Source organism: Tribolium castaneum, chromosome 4 (assembly GCF_031307605.1).
Source record: "Tribolium castaneum strain GA2 chromosome 4, icTriCast1.1, whole genome shotgun sequence".
Taxonomy (NCBI): Eukaryota; Metazoa; Arthropoda; class Insecta; order Coleoptera; family Tenebrionidae; genus Tribolium; species Tribolium castaneum.
Genome location: NC_087397.1, coordinates 6043212 through 6062522, shown reverse-complemented (window position 1 = coordinate 6062522; position 19311 = coordinate 6043212). Strand labels below are relative to the sequence as shown.

The window sequence follows — 19311 nt, the reverse complement described above, 5'->3', positions numbered from 1 at the left end:
AACAATATACCGTATTCAAAATGAAGGACAGTATCAAATGAAAACATTACCAATTGGTTGAAAACATCACCCATTGCATTTTTTTGTTTAATAACAGTTTCAACGTTTGGTTTAAATTATGAAAAATTGTTTTGTCTACTTAAATGATTTAGATGTTCTTGGAAGAAATTTAGAAGACCATCAAAAAATGTAATGAAAATATTTACTTGATTACGAGAAGTAAATTTTTTAAATTACTTATTACTTATCTCAAAAAAATGTAAATGTAAAAGTAAAAATGTTAATTTTTGAAAAAAAAATTACCACTCTTGGTATTGTACCCGATCCAAACAAAATTTAGAAGAACACCCACTTCCAAAAAATTCAGATAAAATAAAAAGATTTGTAGCCTCTGCGAATTATTATCGTAGATTTATGTCAAATTTTGCTGATATAGCATCACCTTTAAACAAACTTAGTAAAAAAAAGTTTGAATAGTGCTCAAAATGTCAAAATTCCTTCTTAATTTTGAAAAAAGTTTTAAGTACAACGCACATACTTCAATATTCTGATTATTCTGAAAATAATGAATTCCTTTTACAAACAGTGCTTCTGGTACTGCTGTTGGAGCCGTTTTGTCAAAGAAAAATAATAAACCTGTAGTAAACCTGTAATTAAATTAGTCAACGATAGAAAAAGAATTGTTAGCTATTGTGTGCCTATTATGAGACAACTTTTTTTAAATTCACTTTTTTCTTGTTTGAATATTTTTCATTAGGAACAAACGTTTTCTGAAGGGGTCATATATCTATTTTCATCAGAAAAATGCAGTAACGATTCGGATTTTTATTTGTTAGTTTAAAAGTCTGATCTTGTCGGATATGTGAAATTTGCTTTTTTTAAAAAAGGTTCCCAATATGAGTCAGTATGCGCTCTGAGTATGTCTTCTCATATTGAGGAACAAAGTCAAAACCCTTATAATGAGAAATTTTTTACTAAATAATAAATAAATAATAAATAAAATAAAAAATAAACATAACAAACTTCCTAACCAAAATAACAGTTTTTAGTAAAGCAAATTAACATTTTCTGTCAAAATAAAAAATACTTTGAAAACAAATTTAAAAATTCTTCAGGTTTTATATTCACAACAAAGGGCAGAGAAACCTTTTTTATTTCATTTCTTCGCATTGGTCTACTCATCTGTGTCTATTTTAGCCAGTTTTTAAGTTTCTCATATTAGACCTCGAAGAAATTTCTTAAAGGTTTGGATTTATCGGAAGAAGTATAAAATATATGGAACAAACGGCATGATAAATTAATACTACATGATGTTAGCTATACGCTAATAACAATAAACAATATTTTGTTACTATTTTTCTTTTTATAAGAGCTGCAAACATATTTTAAGACACAGCCGAGGGTACAGTGAACTGAATTTCTAGCACTATCGCCTCGCTGTTGATGTAGAGATTTATAACGAACTATTGATAATATACGAGTAGAACAATAGTACCTTTTTTGAAAAAACTTTAACTTGTAAAAAAAGGTGGTGTCTCATATTAGGCACCTTTACCCTAAAGTATTTTAGACCATATTTTTACCGAATATATAGACCTTTAATTCTTAAGATCCATCAAGTTAGTTAGGACGAACCTGACTTTTTCGTTCATCCTTCTACCCCACGACAAACATTATACTGTTAATAAGTGAAGTTTGGGGTGAAAGTTGTGGATTCCCGAAGATTTTTGGCAACGTCAGGCAAATAAAGGAGTGCTTCTTTGAGAAAAATCAGTGGATTTGTGTGCTTTTTGTGAATTTGTTGGTGGATCGGTGCGTACCTCGTCCCCTAATAACCCTCCTGGAGTCGTTGTCTTGAGCGGGGCGCGCACGCCTGCCGGCCGCCGCCATGGCATCGCACAGTCCGCGGCAGGTCGTCGTAGAGGCGTCGTCGTCGTGTCCGCGATCCGCAGTTGTGTGTGCGCTCGAAACCGACACCTGTTAGAAGTGGTGCGCCGGTCGGCGATGGCGGCCACGTGAACCAGCCGAAGCAGCATGGGTTCGAATCTCGTCGTCGTCGTGGTCGTCGTGGTGGTGGTGGTGGCGTCGCTGAGTGCTTCCGCCCGCGCCTACTCCTGGCCCAGCGAGGAGACGACGACGCGTCCGCCCCAAGCCAGAGACTTTCACAGCGACCCGCTGGTGGTGGAGACCACCAGCGGCCTGGTGCGGGGCAAGGCCAAGACGGTGCTGGGCCGCGAGGTGCACGTCTTCACCGGGATTCCCTTCGCCAAGCCGCCCATCGAACAGCTGAGGTTCAGGAAGCCCGTGCCCATCGATCCCTGGCACGGCATCTTAGATGCCACCAAGCTGCCCAACTCGTGCTACCAGGTCCGAAGGGAGGGCTGCGTGCCGGGGGATGGGGCGCTTTTGCACAGAACGCACGGCCGGACGGATTTAATTAAAAAAGAAACGGGGAATGAAAAACTTTATTACAAACTTGGAAAAACAGTGATTTTAATGGAAGGATAGGTCGCGGACTCGCGAACAACTTTTTCGAGCATTTTTTACGGCTTTCATTAAATTTAAATTAGAAAAATACATTATCAACCAAACATAACAACAATAAAGCACAAACTTAACATCTTCTATGTTTTTCCCACATGGCTATAAATTCTTCAAAGTCGCTATTCAAAATGAAGTATACAGGCTGTTCCAACTAAAATTTGCATTTCTTGAAATTTCCAATCTCGTCCAAGTTTGGAAAAAATGCTGAAACAGGTCAATTTTAGTTAAAAAGAGGGGCAAATTTTATCTTCGTTTCAAAGTTTTTTTTGCACCCCTCTGGCGCTCAGAGCTACCTCTTCAAAAAATTTATATGACAAGATGGGTCGAGTGACATCACTTTGAAGCTGGTTTCATTGTCTAGGCACCCATGTATTTTTTATTTTGACTGATTTATTGACGAGAATCACGAAATTGTTTTATGATCACTGATATTTTGAAAATTGTTAATCTTGAACCCTGTCGTTCAAATTTTAAACGTTTTTTGCCATGAACGAACTCAGAAATAATTATTGCGCTAATGTTGTTACTAAAGTAACAAATCCACCCCTTTAAAAAATTTAAATAGCAAATACTATGTTTTTTTTTCAATTTTAAACGATTTCTCTTAGAGAACGTTGACTAGATTACTGTAATAAGAAATAAAAAGCATTTTAATTAATGTATAAAATGTCCACCCCTAATTTCCAAAAAAAAATTTAATCATTAAACATAAAGCACTATTTTACAATAACGACTTTCAAGACTTAATGTAGATATTTTGAAAATGAAGTGAAATACTTATCTTTTTTTAGAATGAAAAACGGTGGTATCTTCGATAAAAAAATTGAAGCAAAATTTCCGTTTTTACATTTTTTTCAAAAATGCAGACACGTTTTTCGGTGATTGCTTTTGCAAATTACATCAAAAATTAAAAAAATATAGATTTTGAAAAAATACCTCAAAAATTCTATTTTTTTTACAATTTTCGTTGGTAAAATTTAGGCTGCCCCGTAAATTAAAACTTATTCGCTGACTACCCAGTTTTTTTAATGTACTAACTTATTTTTCTACTAATGCTAAAGTTTTTTTCATCGAAAACTCAGTGAATTACGTGCAAAATATACGTTTTCAGACACATTCGGGCAAAGTAGACTGTTTTTACTTATTTTGTGAGGTTGCCTTGAACCAAACGAAAAATCACCAAAAACAGAGATGTTTCAGCCGATACTGTGCCATTTTTTGAACAGAAGCTTACATATTTCAACAGATTTAGTCGAAACAAGTCGAAAAGTTTTTAAGAAGAAAAAATTAAAAAAAACAAGAAATAATTTTAGATCTTTATATTTACTAAGTTGGGGTAATATATATTCTACATAAGGTATTTTTAAATAAAATTTATAACGCATTCGTTATAAACAGCACACTCAAATTGAAAACAAGTCGAAAAGTTTTTAAGGAGAAAAAATTAAAAAAACAAGAAGTAATTTTAGATCTTTATATTTACTAAGTTGGGGTAATATATATTCTACATAAGGTATTTTTAAATAAAATTTATAACGCATTCGTTATAAACAGCACACTCAAATGAAAACCTAAATAGTTTGTCAATTTTTGACTCTTATTTTACGTACTTGTCCTTCAATCTTAATCCAATTGCTTTAAAATAAGGAAGACAGCCATTACATTACACATCTACTTGCACTTTTTTGACCATTTGGTTCTTCTTCACTCTGGTATAATTAAACAACTCAAAGAACGTTGTTGGGTCTGATCAAAAACTATCTCGTTCGAAAAATTTTTCTGAAAAAACGACCGAATTGTTAAAATTTAAAATTTATAAGATTTTGTTCGTAAATAAACTAATTTTACGTGACATGATCAGAATTTATTAAAAAATAATATTTGGCGGTGTCTTGCAACTGTTTCCCCTTGTGCAGGAGCGCTACGAGTACTTCCCCGGCTTTGAGGGCGAGGAGATGTGGAACCCCAACACGAACATCTCCGAGGACTGCCTCTACCTCAACATCTGGGTGCCCCAGCGCTTGCGCATCCGGCACCACGGCGAGAAGCTCCCCCAGGACCGGCCCAAAGTCCCCGTCCTCGTGTGGATCTACGGCGGGGGCTACATGAGCGGCACCTCCACCCTGGACATCTACGACGCCGACATCATCGCCGCCACCTCCGACGTCATCGTCGCCTCCATGCAATATCGCGTGGGGGCGTTCGGCTTCCTCTACTTGAGCAAGTACTTCCCTCGCGGCAGTGAGGAGGCGCCCGGTAACATGGGCATGTGGGACCAAGCCCTGGCCATCCGCTGGATCAAGGAGAACGCGGCGGCCTTTGGGGGCGACCCAGACCTCATCACGCTGTTTGGGGAGTCGGCTGGAGGCGGCTCCGTCAGCATCCTGCTCCTGAGTCCGGTTACTAAAGGCCTGGCCAGGAGGGGGATTCTGCAGTCGGGGACTATGAACGCCCCTTGGAGTTACATGTCGGGGGAGAGGGCGCAGCAGATCGGGAAGGTCCTGGTGGAGGACTGCGGGTGCAACGTCTCCTTGTTGGAGACGAGGCCGCATGAGGTCATTGATTGCATGAGGGCGGTGGAGGCCAAGACGATTTCGCTGCAACAGTGGAATTCGTATTCGGGGATTTTGGGCTTCCCCTCAACGCCTACGGTTGATGGCGTCTTCATGCCCAAGCATCCCATGGATATGCTGGCGGAAGGGGATTACGAGGATATGGAGATCCTGGTCGGGAGTAACCAAGATGAAGGTAAGGATTAATCAGTACAATTTCCAGCGCTAAATATACAGTGTGTCTCACCTAAGCCTTTCGAGTTAAATATCTAAATTATTTGTCAACGGAGTGAAATTTTGGGAGATGGCTTTTCAATTACGAGCAAAAATGACCTCAAGTTAAAAAATGTAATTTCAAAATACATTAAACTCCGAAAAATAGATGGCCACACAAAAAATTAACCAAATCATTCGGTTGATCCAAGGAAAAAATTATTTTGGTAAAAACTTGATACAAATTTTGAAAGTATTTGAGCAGTCATTTTTTGGAGCAATTGATGAAGCGTTACTAAGCAGCATTTTGTGCACCACTGAAAAAACTGTCAAAAGTGTGCGTGATGTTAGAAAAGTAAAATTGTATTAAATTAAATTACTTTAAAAATAAACAGCACTTGCAGAAATTTCTGTGTTGTTGAAAAAGGAATCAATATTCGTCTATGTAAATTGTTAGACTTCTTGTGAAATGTACCACTTACGTTTGTGCGAGTAGGAGTGACCAAAATTCAATGGTAATGCGCATCTGTTTCACGTTTAACAGTTATTTTTCTTGCAAAACAAACGTTTTTCAAGGATGGGTTTTTTCTTACAGCATTTTTTTTTGATGATGAATTTTTTAATATAAGTCTTACATGATTTCGCATTTTAAAAAGGCGTGTAAAAATTATGTTTTTAAGACTTGAGTTGTTATTTATTTTTATTTTTTTTAATCTTTACTTTGTAAAATATCTGTATTTTATATTAAAAAAAAATCCGTTGAGAAAAATCGTAGATACCAGGCTCGCAATTTTTAGGTGAGACACTCTGTATAAGAGGAAATAAAATTTAATTACATACAAATTACAAAAAGGAAAGTGTAAACATGAACAGGTTGATTGAAAGTGTAACAAAATGGCCGATTACTTAAAACTGAATGATATCCCACATAAAAATAACGTCGATATTTAATGATAACTTATTGTTATCGATAAAACATAAACAGGTAATTTCTCAAGGCACTGCATTTGAACAATGACCTCCTTTGGTTCAATTCTGTTCTACTTAGAGAATTGAGGTAAAATTGTTGGGTAATTTTCTCTGAATTTTTTCAAATGAGTAAAGCTCTGTTGCCACAGCCGAGCAAAGCTCCGGGCAACATATTAAAGCTATCGGTGACTTTCATTTGAAATTAATGCAAAAAGTGTGTGCTTTTAATAAGTTATGAGTAGCACAGGATGTATGTGTGGCATGACCTCTAGAAAAATGTATCTCCTGTGCTTTCACATAGGAACAAAATTTCCGGTTTCCGGTAAACATATTTGTTTGTTTTTTGTTGTTCATATTGCGGAATGATCTTCAGATTAGCTATCACATCTATCATATTAATGTTTGAGTGGTTGTGTGCTTTCAATTTTGGTAAAGCCCAGTTCGTAAATAAGATTCGCCTATCGGTGGTCCGGTGAAAAACCTTGTGATTGTCCATCTTCCGGCTTCGGATGACATTAAGTGTTTTCGTCACGAAGGCCCGAAGGTCTTGTCACCGTCGCGTCCGCACCATATAAAATATAAGGCGAGCGATCGCGTGACCGATGGCCGCCCTAGGTGTTATTATATTCATAAACATTTACTGTAGCGATTGTAATTTGTGCGAGTTTAGTTGTCGGGCCGTCGCCGAGATGAATTCATTAACTATGTGACTTATTAATTACGTAATTAAACAAATAACTGGATGAATAATCGGTGTGAAGGCGGCTTAATGACGGAATAAAATCATTGTAGCGTAACCCGCACACAATGCACGCTCGCCTCTGTATGGAATAACACATTTTGCTTGTTATATCGGAGGAAATACACATCGGGACCGGTCATGAATAGGAAAGCAGTGAGAATTTCCATTTTGGCGCTGGGGCGCGTTTCACTAACTTCACTTGTTGGAGCTACCCACCGTTCGAAATGCATTCATTATTAATCAAGTCCAGGGCGCATCGTGACGTCACGGACCAGATGGTCAGCGCTCAATAGAAACAATTGCCCTCATTACACAAAAAGGACGAACCGACAGACTCACGCCAGAAAACCTCCTACCATAAAAAAACATTTTTTCCATTACGTTACTCCTTTGGTTGCCGAAACACTCCAAAAACTAAACATTTTTGACAAAAATAATGGTCACACAACATTCATTCAATGTAAAACTCTGTACTTAGAGTATACAGAGACACTAAAAAGTATGGATACAGTTAAATATTTTCAGAACGGATTAACAAAGAATCGTGAAATTTGGGAAACAGTTAAAAGGGTTTAAATTCTATCATCTGAAAGTTTTTTCAAATTTCTATCGTCATTTATTTTAAAAATACAAAGTTAACTTGATTTTTTTAAACGGCAGGAAAGGTAAGATTTAGTAATTTTTAAAAGAGAATTTTTTTCTGAATCCAGTGATTAAAAAGTAAAAAAAATAAAAACTCAAAAATTTAATTCTGGATTTCTGCATAAATATAACTAAGTTAGCTTTGAAAATACTGTTATTACTTGTTAGCGATCTGTTGTATATTAACCAAAAAATACATTTGGGTCAATAATTAGTTTAACAATGGTACATTTAAAAGTAAAACAGCGAAAAAAAATTTCATGTTGGTTGGTCATGGCGACAGAAAGCCAATGGAAATCATTTTGAACATCACGTATTCGCGTTTATTTCTTTAATTAAAACGTGTTCTTTTCTAGTTTTAAAAGTGTTATGTTAACAATTATTTTTAAGTTTTACTTATTTTTTGGTCAATGTTTAAGCAGCAAAGAGCTAACGATAGATCGAGACAACATTTTCAAGGCTAATAAAATTTTCAAAATTTTATTTGTTCGAAATTTTTTGTTTTAAGTTTAGAACTCAGAAAAAATGGCCTTCATAAAAATATTAAATTTGACATGTGTTGTCATTTGAAAAAAATCAAGTTAGCCTTGTATCTTAACAACAAATGGAGACAGAAATTTGATAAGCATCTGAAACAATAGAATTTGTATACTCTTAAGAATATACCAAATATCAATAAGTTTGGATAAATGGTTTTTATAATAGTTAACTGTATCCATACTTTTAAGTGAGCCTGTATATGCTACACTAGTCTGATTTTCCACATTCGAAGTGGAGAAAAAACATTTATGGCCATGGAGTTGAGTTAATACCGATTTTTTCAACGAAATTTTGGCTTAAAACAGTCTTGAGTGTAAATAATTGGCTGTTTTTCTTTTTCATAATAAATCATCATTGGTTGTCATTCCCAACTATTTTTAACAACAAACCTGTCACCACTTCCATCCCCTTGATTATAAAAGCATTAATAACCCAGGAGAATTTTTTTAAATTTAATTTTAGTTTTATTGTAATTCTTGAAAGAGATTGCATTGAGAACTGAAAATTCAAGCATTTACTTGTGTTAGGCATTGATGGTCGAGTCGATATTTCGGCAGTAAACTATCGAATTGCCAGTAAAAGCGTTCTAATTCCGTTTGCTGGTATTGCAGGCCGGTATGCAAGCTTAAATATTTTATACCGGCGATATCAGAAGCAATAAAAACAAACGCGAACTTTGCTCATATAAATCAAAATGTTTCACATTTCGTTTTTACTCATGTTTTCGCATTAGAAAAGTTTCTATCTTGGGCCGAAATTCCCAACTGTAACTCAATTCGAAGTAAAGTTCCGAAAAGACCAAACAACGTGATGTTTCAGGCCGAGTTTTTATTTTGTTTTGAAAGGCTGTTGCCAAGTGCCTGACAGTCGATTCGTTATTAAAATATTTAAGCGAATATAATGGTCCGAGTCATTTTGAAAAATTGGATGTTTGTGAGGGCGAACTGCAGCGCGTGTTTTTCGTCAATAACTGTGCAACATAATCAGGAGAACGTTAATAGACTGGAATGAAAAGATACGTTTTCTTTAATAAATTACTCCAAGTCCTGGATAATGGCAAATCGATTTTATTTACTTATTGATTCTGGAACTCATTGTTGAAAAAATTGTTTGCCTCCAGCTCCTACAATAAAGCCAAGTTGGCGCGTTTTTGAGCACATTTTGATATTCGTAAGCCGCTCTCTCTGCAATATCAAGTGGCATAAATCTCGCGAGTTGTTCAAAGTGAGATAAGCAGGCGACAGTACGCCTGACACGGAACAATTACATTTGCAAGTACGTCTGAAGACAGTGTTTAATTGGCCCACCAGTAGCTTCATTAGTTACTCGCTAATAAACCTTCTGTTGGTGACATTTAAAGAGATTGCAATTGCGTCGAAAATGCAACAATCCTCGCCAGACTCACAAAGGAGGCTTTTTCCTCCTCCTTCCCCAAACAAAACAGAGCGATACCCAGCCTGGTTTTGCATTTATCAATAAGTAATGCATTCCTGAAAGGAAAGAATTCGTAGCCCGATTTACAGCCAGGTTCAAATGAATAAAGTATGTTTTCATTTTGCACAAAGTTCAGATATTCGCAATCGGCCAAAATTAGAAAAGTTTTAATAAATATGCTAATTGACAAAGGGGCCCTCTCTTGACTTTTTTAATTACAACAATGCCGTGCACTTCTCCATTCCCAGTCCCTGCAATGATTTGATTTATTTACTTTCAGGGGAACAAATTATAATCATGCGTTTCAAAGGAATGTTGCGATTTAAAATTTCATAGCTGACGTCGGCTGGGGATGGTCGTCAAATTTAATATTTTATTTTCTCTAACTCTCTGCGTTATGATATTGCGTTTGTGTGGAACGGATAGCTTTAATATCTTTGATGTGAGTGGGTAGTGTTGGTATTTACTACAAATCCGGCGTGTTCTAAAGGATTTCATTCCGAATGTATATTGGACGTGCTTCAAACGCCCGATAAAACGGTTACTCAAATGCTTAATTGCTCAAACAAATCGAATCATCGTTTGTTGGGTGGTAATGGATTTAAATAAACGCACGACGGGCCCGGGAGACCGTTTAACCACTTTGGAACAAAAATGGAAATAAATAAAAAATTCACTCAAATAATCGAAACAGGTCCAATTTTTCTTGCAGCCTAATCATTATTTCTATCGATTTTCGTCGACTTTGTTGGCAGCGAGTTATAGTTCGTATTGTGCTCGCTGTTTAAAATATAAAGTTCCGCTCTTGCAAAAGTTGTAGGTTAGTTGCGATTTCCAGTCTGGCGCCTCTTTGAGCAAATGCAGTTCGTTTAAAAAGATGTTTGACTGGGGATGCATTTCAAATTAGCGCAACTGCATTGTCTTTGATATGAAAAGCAGTGAGAAAAATTGGGCGAGATCGTTCCGTGTCTCTTCCGCTTTGAATTATAATGTTGAGAGGCGTATTTCGCACAACTTATCATACATTTAACTCGAGTTGACAAAATCTGGTCGTGTTGTAATGCGATTGGGCGCTAATCTCTCCCAGAATGGAACTTCCGTTCCGATCTCTTTGTAAATTGAGTCAATTTGAAAGAAATACATTTCCGAGTATAATTCTTCCGGTTGTTTTAGTACGTTGGGCGTTTTATTCGCGAGGAAATTGTTTCGTTTTTTGTTATTTAAGATAATGGATAGCTCGTTATGAGAGATTCGAGACAAGTACACGGCGGTTACACGAGAAACACCGTTTTCGAATGTAACGAAATTACAATAGGCTTGTAGTAGTTGGCGGAAAGTTTGAGTAATTTTTTTGATGAAAATCCTGGCGACGTAAATTATTCATTAGGGTTATGCGCGTAATAATGGGGTTTGTTTGTGGAAGAAAAAATTGAATTTTGCGGTACACGGTGAGTAGTGTTACGCCATAAATCTGATAATTTCGTCGGTTTTTATGCATCCCGAGGGTGCGATTCGAACAAGTACGCGTAATAAATGCGTGTTATTAATTCCGGAGTAGTTGTAATCGCGAAAATGAGTCGGTGCCGGAACGTCGAAGAAAATGTCACGTTTAACAAACATTGCGCCCGCGGTGGCGGCGTTATAGCAAGAGAACGGCCCTGGGAGTCTTTTCCATTATGGTGCTGATTACAAGCAGTAGCTCGGTTCCAATAACAGGCCCCGAGGAGATCGTTAATTATTTAAACAGTTCGATATCGGGCTGCGTCTCCACGTGAGCCGTTGTACGCGTCCCTCTGAATTATTTATAACTATCGGTATACATTGCTACTCGACCGAATGTGAATAAATACAACTCTATGTCATGCAGATCGATCTCCTATTTAGTGGCTTCCCGGCTCTTTCGATCGCATGCAAAATTCAACGACAAACACGCGTACAGCATCTCCCAATTAATAACGATTTACACAAACTTACACCAATTTTTCACATCCTGCGTTCAATAACATTATCGGCAACAAAAATAAAGTTACTACAACTCCTATCACTTTTTAGATTTTTTGCACAAATATCAAAATCACACTGTAAATATGTATAAAGTAAATAAAGTGGAAGAAAATAAAAAAAGATTAGAAAAATAAAAAATGCGGGAAGCATTAGGTATTAAATTACCACCCATTAAATAATAGAAAATTTTTCAGAAAACATTTGTGTTATATTATGTAGTAATGTTGCATGAAAACTCGAAAACTTGACAGATATGATCATAAAAATCACGATATAATGGTGACTTATTTTACTGCACTAATACGATTTTTAACGTACAAATGATAAGTTTGGATTTTCACTCCCGTTAAGAACTCTACAGTTTCAATTCAGAAGTGCAGTAAAAGTTTTGTTGAACAGAACATTTTTAAGAAGCCATTCTTATTGCTCATACCTAATGGACTTTTTCTGTTTAAAATTTCATTTGAAAACCGATGTGTTCCACTAATTGAGGGGATTTTTGATATCATACGTTTCGTATTACAACCAATGTGTTACAATTACTACAAATTAGCAAAGGATCAAAAACTGATCTCTAGTTTCATAAAACGCTTTAATTTACATCAGCTATCAAACGGTCACATTACTCGGAAATTTTGCATTTAATACCAAATATACAGCGACCTATTACCGCTTAACACCCTTGGCGTTAATAACTGAAGGTGATTAACACTACTAATAATTAACTATTCAAATTATTTCGTCAATAAAAATTTTATTATTAAATTAAACTTTCACTTTTTGCAACCAGAAACCTTCTATAACAATGTTAAACAAATGTTAAAATCTTTCAAAACTTCTATAAGTAATTAGTTTTATTACCATTATCCCGGCGCATCCACCATTTTTACCATCCACCATTTCTATAATAATGTTAAACAAATGTTACAATCTTTCAAAACTTTTGTGAGTAATTACTTTTACCCATTATCCCGGCGCATCCACCATTTTTAACATCCACCATTTCTACAACAATGTTAAACAAATGGTATAATCTTTCAAATTTTTGCAAGTAATTACTTTTATCTATTATCCCGGCGCATCTACCATTTTTACACATATTTGTAACTGTTTGTTCTGCCGAATTATTTCTTATTTCCTTATTTAAAAAATGGCACCTATTAATATCCGCTCATAATGGCCTTTTAATTACCAGCAAACTTTATTTAATAATTGTTAAAACAGCAATTTCCCGAAACTCTGTTGGCGAAACGCGAAATTTATCACGGCATGATCGCGTCGGTATTAATGGCGATAGTTTGTCTTTCGATCCCTTAAAAAGCTAACACGCATATTTTTTAAGCGCGTTCTTCGAATGCAACGCACGTTTCTCATCCGCAGAATGAAAAGAACGTAATTACAAAAGAAGGAAAAATTGCGACCGGGGCAATTCCATGATTAAAAAAATAATCTGATCAGAAACAACAAGACTAGAATTTAACTACTCAGCGTTGAGGAATGGTTTTTCGATGTGGGTTTATTTCTTGCGCCGTTATGAGAAAAGTTGCGGGCGATTTAAAGGAATATAAAGTTGTTTAATAACGTTCTTCTTCACGTAAACCTTAGGCGCAATATCCGCTCGTTGTGGTACTGTAGCTATTCGCTCCCCAACAACGCCGACGACGAGACTTAATTCAAGTTAACCACGTAAGCGGAAAATACACACGCCGGGGGTATGTTCAAGATTTTACACCGTCTGCAGACGCGAGGCGGTCCTCCACTGCAAATAATCTTCGCACTTCGTTGCGGTCCTCTCGTAATTTACAACTCGCAACGTAACGGTGAAATATTGGCCGGATGCTATATTTTTCCCAACAGGTTTCGGAGCTTTTAAGTGCCTGTCTTCCAAGTGATTTATTGCAATTATTGGACTTTTAGATGTAATAACTTTTCAATAAAGAACGAAAACGGGCGATATGCCATGGAACCGGGCTATTATTTATAGTTGACCTTTATGGCTTCAAATTGCAGGGAGAGTTTGTTAAATTCTAGATATTGAAGGGTTTGACGTTTGCATTGAGAGCTTTATAGATCTGATTCGTTAATATTTATGGAGCTAAAAGCCAAAACATGACGACGATTTTATTTGTTGCACAGATTCAAATTTTAATAGCTCATTTTCGCATAAAATGAAGCGAAATTGCGATTTAATGCCATAAACAAAATTGCAGTTTTTTAATTAAAAAACTCAACATTTTTAGCGACAACCGATGTTTATTTTAAAAACAAAATCACCAAAACTCCAGTGTTGGGGTGCCAACCAAAATGCTTCAAAAAATTAAGAGTACTTATCTTAAAAAATACTCCTTTTAGTTTTTTATAATTTCTTGCACAAACATTTTATTTGTTGTAGTTGCAATCGTGCCTGTAGCATTTAAGCGTTGTCATTTTTGAGCGAAATCAAGCGAATTAAGCCAATTGATTGTTTGTCTAAACGTTCCTTGGAGTAGCCGCCACAACAGTTTATTTGAAGTTTGTTCAGTTCGCTGTAGCGCAGCCGATTGGATTTGGGCCCGATTCTGTCACCAAATCAAATCAATTACAAATTGCATTTTACGCATAATAAAAACTGTGACTCTGCTTCGAATATTCGTCGGTTGTGTGAACTCCGGGCCGACTCCGGTGCGATATCTCAGCAGGTAACCGTATTTGTGTTCCGATTAAGCAATTTCCTGGTTCAGTGAATGTTCGTTACACGTTCTCCCTCCTATATTATCACATTAATTTGTCCTCATTTAATGCATACCGAAATGATTACAATATTACAACGCCGTCAATATCGCCATTTAACCGCATTTATAACCGATTCGGTTCCACTCATACGAGCCACTAATTGACGAATTCCGTGAGAGTTTTCCCGGCGACATTAATCACGTGGTGTGCGGTAAGTCGTTTATAATAACTTGGGCAAATTCGATTAAACTCGTTTTTGAAAACGCCAAATTGGGGCTAATTAAGCGACCTCGCTTGCAATTGAGACAACAGCCGACAAAAGCAATCTAAGCGACTGTGACTCACTTTCATCGCAACGGCTTTCTTCACAAATCAATTATGAACAAAATATTGAATTTTTCATGGAGCTTTATTGACATATAAAGGCCCGACAAATGTCAGTGTAGCGATCGATTCGCCGAGTGGATCAGGGTCAAGACGAGATGCACACCAAATATATTAACTATTTTCTGAATTTCACTAGCTTTATATTTCCAAAAATCGCAAGTAGAAATATCGCCACGTTTTATGGTGGGCCCCGGCGCCGGTGCTGAAATGTTTAATTAAAATTTAAGTGAATTGGGCCTTGGTGAATGCCTGATATGGTCATTTTCATTGGGCACAAGTGTACTCATTTTGCATTCATGGCTTGGTGCACCGATAATGAACAATTCAGCTTTGATGTTTAAAGTGGAGTTGCCATGACAGAAAATTGATAAAATGGCCGATTTTAATCGCAAAATTGGGCCGTTCCTAGCAAGCTGTATCAAAAATTTGTGCTTGGAGTAATTTTCTTGTAGCATTTATTAAAAATCGATGTCCATTTTTGCGCCCGAGTAATGAAAATGCGACCCACTTGACGTAAATAACCTGAAAAGCACCAAATTTGATTCGTCTCGGCCATCTTGTCAATTAGAGCAGCCCGAGATCACAAGCAAGTAAATGTATGCACGCGAGAGCAAAGCAGGGGAATATTGATTGGCAGAGAGACAATATTTATGATGTAATAACAATCAAACATTTAATAAACCTACGAGGTTCATCGTTGTATGAAGCTCGTTTCAACAAATATTTTTCGAAAAGCAGCGCTGGGTTCTGTGGGGGCGTGTGCTTCCAGCCCTCAGGCTCGTGACCTTTCCGCCCTCGCAGTCCTACGTGGTGCCAACCCACGGCCTAATTAATTAATTAGTGCTCAAATGTGGGAAAATATCAATAAAATATGCACCGGTTGTTGCAAAAATTCACTCTTTGAAACGAAATTAAAAATTGAAACTTCCAGTGTTTTACTATTTTTAGAGCTGGTCGATAGTAGAAGTTTGCATTTCATTTGTTCGTCAAAATCACAAAATAATTACTAGGAGCGTAGCCGAAAAATAAAACACTTTGAGGTAGTATTGTTAAGGGAGTCATTAAATATTGAAAAATGAAGTTATAACTTTACATACAAATCGATGAAAATGGGAGAAAAATTCGATGAATAATTGAGTGAGGGTCATTATGACCTACACCTGGAGGTCGCACTGAGCAAGATTCCCCGTTGATGTTATGAAAGAGAGGTCACCAAAGCAGGTGATCCGATTTCGATTCCATTTGGGTCAAAGGTCAAGTGCAAATAGCCGGCATTGAATATTCCGTTTTAAGTGGCGTTTGGATTGGCACGAATTGACTCAAATGTCTTATTTTAATTACAAACCGCGCAGCGCTTTAATCAGTTAATGTTAAAACTACAATTCCAGACACTACAAATAAGTAGCGCTGTTTCCTCCCAATTTGTCGCGTAAGAAGCGGCCTTAACCTTGTGTTAATGTTGAAATCTGTATAAGTGGCATTCTGAAATTATAAAAGGCCCTGTACGCGCTCGGAGGGTTAATATAGAGCTTTAGTTAAAGAGATAACACGACTAAGAGGGAGATCGTGCATTATTCAACGGGTGGGGTGGATCAGTCAGCCGCGGTCTCCGGATTTTTGTTCCAGACACGAACGTCGAGATTTCCACGATGACGTTTTATGTAAATCATCTAACTTATTACAGTTTTAGATTTGTATGACTTCGAGTTCGCTTAAATTTTTGCGAGACATTACTTCTTGCATTTCATTATGATTTATGGCCGACGTGCTTTTAGCGTTTGAATAGAGAAACAGCTTGGGAATCAACCAAATCAAATGCTTTAACATAAACAAACGCGAAAGAAGGATAAGAGACAAAATGATACTGAGCGGTTGAATTTTTTGTATTCAACGTGAAGACAAGTCAACAGCTCTTTCTAATCATATCAAATTACCAGTTTCACTACTAAATTGGATAATTCCACAAATAGAGCGATTTTTGCATTTTCTGAAAGTTTAAGCACGTTTTTGAGATAAAAACAGAGATTTGTACCAAAATTTTAATATTCTGAGCTAAATCTTTTTTAATTAGGTCGTTTTTGAGTTTTAGCACTATTTCGATACAGAAATAATTATATGGTAAAACTTTGTCCAAAGTTTAATGTTTCATAGGTTTCCAGATAATATAGGTTTTTGTTGACAATAATAAAAAAAGAAAAAATTCCAATAATAGAGCGACCTTTGCATTTTTCGAAGCACGAAGTTTAGCACCGAAATTTTGACAAAAGTCCGAGATGAAAGTTAAGTTGGGTCGAAAATTAAATTATTTTTTCGTTGTTGCATTTCACTAATTGGCACATATTTCATCCAAAAACGTAATTATTTCCAAAAATTCATCAAAAGTAAACCAAAAAATAGTCAAACTGAAACAAAAATCGTGCTCTTCTTGCGTTTTTTGAGTGTTTGTGTACATTTTTAATAAAAAATTCAATTATTTTGCATACTTTGGCCAAAATTACCAAAACAATCGTCCAATTTGGTCAAAAACGGTCTTCGCCTGGCCTTCTTAGGGCCTTTATTTTCTGAAATTTTATCAAAAATTTTCCGAAAAATCACGAAGTTGTTCAGATTTCGCCTTTTTTGGCTATTATTTGTATCAACAAATAGGAAAATATTTATTCAACATTCTTTATACTTATTTATAATCTATCACAGGTTTCAAAATAATTTTTTGTTTACGCTGATAAAAACTAGATTAAGAAGAAATTAGAATGTGGATGAAATCTGTTATTCACAATCACTTTCAGGAAATTTAGTGTAAATTAGGACTTCTTTAGTTCGAGTAAACAGCTTTATGGCAAATACCATAAATTTTGAGAAAGGACCGCCTTGGTGTAACTTTTACAAATTGGCAAGTTTCGGCATAAAAAGCAAAAACACGAGCAAATAAAGCATCCCCGACGCGGGAAAAAGTGTGGCAGCTTGTCATTAAATTTTCAAGTATTTTAAGTATTTACTTTCTATTTTATTGCGGCATTATACACAGTTTTCCCAACTCGCCTCCCTTGAGCAGCGTGTAAAAAATTCATCGTTTGCAATTTTGAATATCTGTTTATTTTTCCGTTTCGTATGATACTGTAATTCATTCCTAATCACTTGAAAAACGTTCAAAATGCAATTTTCTCGACCGCTGTTATTATTTGACGGCTGACATTCACTAATTAGCTCTTTAACAATTCATGCAGCTGCCTGAAACAAAGAACTTAATAGATCCTTAAAAAGTTTACTTTGCAGTTCTCGAGATTGCGTTTCAAAAATGTTAATTATTCAGAGAGACCTAATTAGAAAATAATTGTTGAGTCGCTTTTTTCCAAATTAAATTCCTTACCGAATCCTTGTTTCGGAGCATGTCACGGAAGTAACTTTCAAATTGATTTCTTCCGGTTGTATGATCAAAGCGAAATCTTTTACGGAAGATTAAAAATCGGCTCGAAAACGCAAAAACAGGACGCGAATTTGCAATGAAACTAAGTTGTGCGTCGACCGTGTCAGATCGCTTTACATCCCTAGTGCCCTAAAATAACATTACGTACAGTCGGAAAGAAAAACACGATGCTAATGTCCTTAAAAGTCTGCTTATGTCGGAATCGATTCCGACTTCCTTCCGCGCTTTCCAAGCTTTATGGAAAATGTACATAAATATTCGCGTTTGCGAAGATTCAATAAGCGCAACTTTCGAATCATTAGAAAATTGCCCGTGGGCTGCCGGTAAATAAATTTAATGTGACAGTAAATTAAATTGGTATCATTCAGTGGCTCAATTATCGCATTGTGGCGTCACATCCTTGCGAAATAAACAAGCACAAATCGAGTGACGTTTGCGGCACATTTCCGCCCAAATTATCGCAATTTGGGCGAAAGGACTGCCCCAATATTTTCCCAATCCGGGCGATTTGGATAAGTTGTCGGGGGATTTACAACTGTTAAGTTATAAATAGAGTTTGGAGAGTTTGCGTCGATATTAGTCGAAATGCACTAATTACAAAAAAGTTTGTAGTCGGAATTATTCATACGAGTTAATGGAAACAGAAATTATTTAGCGTTCACTGAAATAAGTCCAAATCTCTAGTTTTGCGTAACTTGTTTGATAAATAGTTGAGCTCAAAACAGCACTTTCGGGGCGACCACAGGTATCAGGGCCATTTGTTCCCAGCCCCGGATTTGAAATCTTGCAAGTCCGATTTTTGTTTCGAAATTAATCGATCTGGGCTAGCGATACCGTTTGGGTCACCAACTTTTACCCTTATCATGTTACAATAATATCGGGGGAAGTTTGAATGGAAATCAATTTTCCAATTAAAACCTTGCGATTTTTTCGGTATGACAGACCGTTTCTTTTGATGGATTTTAAACGGGCAAATCTCTTGTGTTTCACTTACGCAAGTCATCCTAGAACATAATTAATCTTCGACGAACAAGGATCATTAGTCGCGAGTCAAGACGTTCGAGAATATCGGGAAGAGAAGAGGTAAAATAACCGGAAGAATCGCCAGGCCATTAATTTGGAGCTTGGTGGCCGGAAGCCTGACTCAA

The 19311-nt window shown here is 36.5% G+C and overlaps 1 protein-coding gene across 2 annotated transcripts in view; it reads left to right on the top strand.

Moving 5' to 3' along the window:
• Window positions 1–1882: 1882 nt before the first annotated feature.
• Ace (Acetylcholine esterase) overlaps window positions 1883–19311 on the top strand; it is a 38581-nt gene continuing 21152 nt past the window's right edge. Inside the window, exons 1-2 of one of the 2 annotated variants that reach the window (XM_008202822.3) lie at window positions 1883–2367; window positions 4461–5292. In XM_008202822.3, coding sequence (XP_008201044.1) covers window positions 2035–2367; window positions 4461–5292 — 1165 coding nt within the window. In that variant the 5' untranslated portion in view covers window positions 1883–2034. 2 annotated transcript variants of the gene reach the window in all.